Here is a 6032-nt window from a genome sequence, read left to right as displayed (position 1 = left end):
CATGAAGGTCACATTGGTCAGAATTTATTGTATCTATGCACTTGACGTTTTTTTTAAATTAACGTAACTTTGCTCGTATTCTGACCATGTGACTTTTTGATCTTTTTCTGGCAAACGGACAACTGTAATGTACCTTAGGTTCGATAACCTAACCTAAGGCTTAAACACCCACAAACCATTTCGGTTACACCACAGAAAAGATCCAAAGGTTTGACTTGGAAAAAAATTCTGGTTGTTTGAAGTCTCGATTTTTGTACAGAACTGTCACTGGCAATACTCTGAGCACAATCAGATAAAAACAGTCAACATGAAGGTCACATTGGTCAGAATTTATTGTATCTATGCACTTGACGTTTTTTTTAAATTAACATAACTTTGCTCGTATTCTGACCAATGTGACCTTTTTAGGTTAGATAACCTAAGGGTAAAACACCCACAAACCATTTCATTAGAATTTATGCAATTGTTTTAGTTTTAATATCACAATTAGTGTGCTTGATACAATTAAATTTTACATTCATCTGATGCTCTTTCTTTTCTCTTCCCCTTTCATTGCCCCGAACGTCATTATTCATCCCTTCTCTCTCCCCCCTTTTCTCTTTCTTTTCTGTCTAATCCTCTTACTAATCTAATTAACATTTTAATTTGGTCAATTTAACGCCCCGTTTTTTTCATTAATTAATAACTTTTGACCCTGACCCCCTATGACATTGGTTCTATTTTTTGTTGTTGAAGATTTTTGGCTTCTTTCTGTTGATATTTTTTCCATGTCTGTACGCCTCCTAGTTTTTCTTAAATTTTCATATAAAAAATCGTGAATCGTAATAATTGTTTGTTGATAAGTAACTTTAATTGTTAAATTATCTGTATGCTTGTATTTTATATCTTATTATCATTATTATCATCATGATTACAATTGTTGCAATTAAAATTGAATCCTTAATTGTTTAGTTTTATTTTGGTTTGCGTTAATTGAATATGTTAATTGGTGTTTTTTGTTGATGTCGTGTGAGAGTGTGAGTGTGAGTGTTTTTTTTGTTAATTGTGAAAGTTTTTTGATTTAGTTTGTAGTTTGTTTTCTTATTTATTGTGAATCCTAATTTAAGTGTTAATTGTTTCAACTTAAATCGTTATTGATGTTAAAGTTTTGTGAGTTTGAGTTTATTAGTTAATTGTTAAGAAATGGCTAATTAATTTGGTTCTGGTTGTAGTTTTGTTTTGCTTTTGGCCTGAGCTCATGAGGATGTAACATATGATAAGATGATAATTGATAACGATGATGAAGATGAAGATGAAGATGAAAATGAAGATAATGTTGATGATAATGGTTCTGTTGATGGGATGATGATGATGATGATGTGGCAAAAGGCTCATTGAGACAATAATTGTCTTTTGTATTTTTGATAATTGTTTTGGTTCAATTTTCAAAATATTGATACGATTTTTAAACTTAATTTCTCGAGGACTTTTAATACTTGGTAATTAAAAATTATCTTCTTGTTTACTTGTTTCTGGATTTATTTTGATCTCAATTTTTGGGTTAATACGATTAAGTTTTCTGGTTCCATCGATTTCCAATTGTTTTAATAACTTTTTTGGTTTGTTTGTTTGTTTGTTGTGATAAGTTTTATCAATAAGGTCTATTGGCATCTTTTGGTCGTTTCAATTGAACCTTAAGGCGTTTCATGCCAATCTGGAAACCGTTCATGGCTTGTATCGCATTATGGGCACTATCTGGGTTATCAAAGCTCACAAAGCCAAAGCATTTTGATTGATTAGTGGCTCGATCAATGAAAACTTTAGCTGATATTACGTTACCAAAGGAAAGAAACATTTGCATTAGCTCAATGTCACCAAACTCTTGGGGAAGGTGGTAAATGAAAAGGTTACAACCATCGGGTCCTTCACGTTGTACCACCGATGATGCAACGATGGCACTTGCAGATTGTTGTGCTGCTAGAACTAAACAATTAATCAACAATTAGAAATTATCATTATAACTTGTATTCTATTCCAAAAGATGGCATTTCAATGATGAGAAAGAGCAAAAAAAAATCTCTTTTCTTTTCTTTTCATCGTTGAAATTGAATATCTTAAATGCAAACAAATTATTTAATCATTTACAATATTTACCTTGAGCAAACTGACCAGCATAAACTGCTGCTGCAGCTGAAGGATAAGCAGGTAACCCATGTAAGGTGTGTGAGGATTAAGGCTGGAAAATGTTGCAGCGGCGGCGAGGGCTGCAGAAGGAGGAAGGTGATAGATACTCATGTCCGGGTGCTCCATTTGTAATGGTACCAACAGGGTGGGTGGTGGTGGCAATAGACCAGAAAGACATGCATTGGTAAAAATAGAGTCTTCACCTGAATGTCCTGATCCGCCAGTTGAAACAGCGCTTGATGAAACAGCGGAAGTTGGAACTGTGGACACATTACATGCATGGCCTGGAAAACTTGGTGGACTTGGTGCTGAGGTTGGTGGATGAGGATGAGAATGTGAATGGACATGAGAGACTCCATTGGTAAGATTAGCTGGATTACCACCAAGCCCAACGAAACCTAAGATGAAAAAGTATCAAAAAATCATATTAATTGTTGCAGAGTATCAACAGATTAGAGATAATCAACAACTGAAAAAGTGTTGAATCGATGCTGAGAAAAAAAAATGAATTTCGTCCTCACAAATTGTATTACTAACCAATACAGGGTTCGGAGGTTGGTGTTAAATTGGCCGGACTTGTGAGTCCATTTTGTAATTGACCCTGGGGTAGAGTAGCTGTTAAAACGGCTGAAGCAGTCATCGGATTGATATAACCTTGGGAAGCGACTGCCGCTGCCATAAGAGCATGATGGTGTTGGGCATATGTGGCTCCATAAGAGCCAAAAGTGTTGACCATAAATGGACTGAAGATACTCATGTTACCGGCGACCTGTTGCATTCGACGGATTTGTCTCTCTTTTTCCGTGTCGGCAAATTTAACTACCAGAGAGGAAGAAGCTCCTGGCATAGTTTGACTTCCGTGTAAACCATTGATCGCCGATTGAGCTTCTCCGTGTGATGAAAATTTAACAAATGCACAACCCTTTGACTGACCATCGTGACCACGAAGTACTGTACACTCTTCAATGGTCCCATAGGCTTGAAATAATTGTCTCACATCCTCTTCCGATTGTTGTTTTGATAACATTCCGACAAACAGTTTCCTTTCCTCACCACGGCCCTCAGAATCCGAGGGTTTCACTTGACTTGGACGGTTCATCTAACGGTAAAAGTGAAAAAGGTGAACAATTTAGAAATGAAAATGTATTGATAATAAAAAATCACTGGACATCAAGTGGACAATTGATATTAGTTAAACTTATCAACAACAAAAAAGCAAAACAAAACAAAACGAAACAAAATCCCAATCAACAAACAATCAAACTTCATGCAAGTACTAATATTAAGCTAAAATGTTTCCGTTAATCAATTGGAAACTGTCAACAATTTAATTGTACTGTTTGTAATTAGCAAATTTGTAATTAATTATTCACACACTTTTACTGTTTTGATGGTTTTGGTTGAGGTAACGGTTGAAGTTGATGTTGATGAAACTATTGATGATCCTGAATCATTGATAAAATTTAACGATGTTGCATTTGATTGTTTACAATTAGAATTGTTTGTATCAATTATATCCATATTATTAATTAATTTATCACTATTATCAATTGTATTACTGTTATTATCGAGAGTATTAGTTTGATTATTGATGTTGCTTTTGTTTTGATGTTTACCACTGATAATCTTATTCAAATGATTAGTATAACTGACACGATAGTTAATTGATGAAGTTGATGAATTAGATGAGATTGTTGTTTGATTATTATTGTTATTGTTGTTATTGTTATTATAATCAGTTGATATTTTGTTTAATTGTTCATGAAAAGATGATGAAGATTGTGATGAAGGTGAAATTGAGTTTGGATAATGAATGTAAGGTGAATGGATGGTGGAGTGATGATGATGGTGATGATGATGATGAGGATGTGGTTGATATTGATGTAGATATGGATGAGCGTGATGATGTTGATGTGGTGATAATGATGAAGATAAAGTTGATGAAAGTGTATTAACCAAGGATGAAGTGGGTGATGATGAGTGAGTAAAATAAGGTAAAGTTAACGGTAATTGATGATGATGATGATGATGTCGTGTAGGTGGTATAACAATGTGTTGATAAACCAGGGAATCCATTTAAAGTGTAACATATATAAGGAATGATAGAAAAAAATATCGAGTTAATTATTCTATTCGTATGTGAATGTGACAATTAAAATGTTCAATTAGCAATTTAAATACTTTTTTTCAATTCAATTCACTTTGGACTATTTTCTTTTATCAACAGGGAAACATTTTACTTTCGATACAGTTTGAGTTAATTGTTGCACTAATTGTCATTTAAATGATTGTTTTTCTTTTTCGTTTGCTGTCACCCATCAATCAATCAACTATTAGCATTTGTAGATGACCATTAGTTTGGTGAAATTGGTGATTAGTTTATCAAAAATTATTTGTATTCTTTTGATGATCTGAAGATGAGAGTGATAATCATGGTGATGTTGTTGAATTCAACATTCACTGGGAGAGAAACTAAATGAAAGATTTTCTCTTTCATTCTCATCTTTTCTTCCTCTTTACAGTTAGTTTTTCATCATCTTTCTCACTCACATGCGCTCTATCATCATGATCTCTCTTTGATTTCTCTGAACAAAGAGGATAAGAGAAGATGCTAACAAAGAGAAAGAGAAAAAAAGAAGAGAGAGAGAGAGAAAGAGAGAGAGAGAGAGAGAGAGAAGGTAAGACTTAACCCTCGAGTTGTTTCGAGGGAGAGACTCGAATGAAGACAGATGGAGAAGAGAAGATGATAACTCTCATGTAATTTTCCATCTTCTCTGTCTATTTTTCTTTCTATGCTTAGCCATCATTCTTCTGTGAGATTAATTCAAGTAAAGGTAAAAAAGAAAATCTTGACAAAGAGAGAAATAGCAAAAGAAAAATGAGAAAGAGTAAAAATGATGAGGATGATCAGAGAAAAAGAAAGAAGAGAAAATCTCTTCTTCCTGGAATATTGATAAAAATGAACATTTTCTCCTCCCTGTTGAACTTCTCTGATTCATTTCAAAATGAATGCTGTAATTCTGCTGATTGCTCAACATTTTTTCTTTGTCATTATTGGATTTTTTTTGCCAATTTGATGCTCAAAATTATCTAATAAAAATTCAGAGAAATTTGATTTAAGATACAAATAAAAAGTGTAATATTTTGCCGCGAGTCTTATTTTAAAATAGAGTCATAGTTATATTTTTTACTATTAAAAAGACAAAGAAAGAAAGAGAGAGAGAGAGAGAAATAGGGAGAGATAAATGCTAGGGGAGCATATAAATGATGATTGAGTAGAAGAAGGTGAAATGAGATAAAGTGTCAGGGGAAATGCGGAAGAGAACGAGGAGAAAATGGGTGATAACAAGGAATAGATTGAATTTTATCTGGAACAATCTGAATACTCTGAAAATAGACCTGATATAATACATTCACATTTACACACAAATTTAGGGGGGAAATACTCATGCTCAGAATATGCAACAGATGAGATGAAGATGACAGGGAAGAAAGAAACCATGACAATATCGATTTTTTTCCAAATTCGATGATATTTTTTCCACTCTGCTTCTTTTCCCTTCTCCATCTTAACAATCTTGATGCTCTTAAAGAGTTTTCACAATTTCCCAATGATACTTTATATTTCACATCATTTTTATCATCATTATCATCACTAACCCACATACTCACCCACTTTCTCTCTCTCTCACTCCTCTCTCTACATTTATCTGTAATTTTTCACCTTTTTCCATCAAAATCATTATTGTTACATTAGAATTGACAACAACAAGATAGAAAAAAGTGCAAAAGTTGGAACTTTTTTTTTCATTTGTTTAAATGGCGGAAAAAGTTTCGAATCCAATATTATAAGAAAATAAATTCAAAAT

General features: G+C 33.3%; 1 protein-coding gene across 1 annotated transcript; it reads right to left on the bottom strand.

Annotated features, from left to right (window-relative positions):
- Positions 1-844: 844 nt before the first annotated feature.
- LOC128387300 (CUGBP Elav-like family member 3-B) lies at positions 845-4668 on the bottom strand. The gene is given in 7 exon segments (XM_053346474.1): positions 845-1962; positions 2134-2193; positions 2196-2250; positions 2252-2310; positions 2313-2561; positions 2701-3262; positions 3541-4668. Coding segments are annotated over 7 exon segments (2016 nt in total). The 5' UTR covers positions 4240-4668; the 3' UTR covers positions 845-1630.
- Positions 4669-6032: the final 1364 nt, after the last annotated feature.

This window comes from Panonychus citri, unplaced genomic scaffold (assembly GCF_014898815.1).
Source record: "Panonychus citri isolate SS breed McGregor unplaced genomic scaffold, ASM1489881v1 Contig00080, whole genome shotgun sequence".
Taxonomy (NCBI): domain Eukaryota; kingdom Metazoa; phylum Arthropoda; class Arachnida; order Trombidiformes; family Tetranychidae; genus Panonychus; species Panonychus citri.
This window is presented reverse-complemented; position numbering and strand designations above follow the sequence as displayed.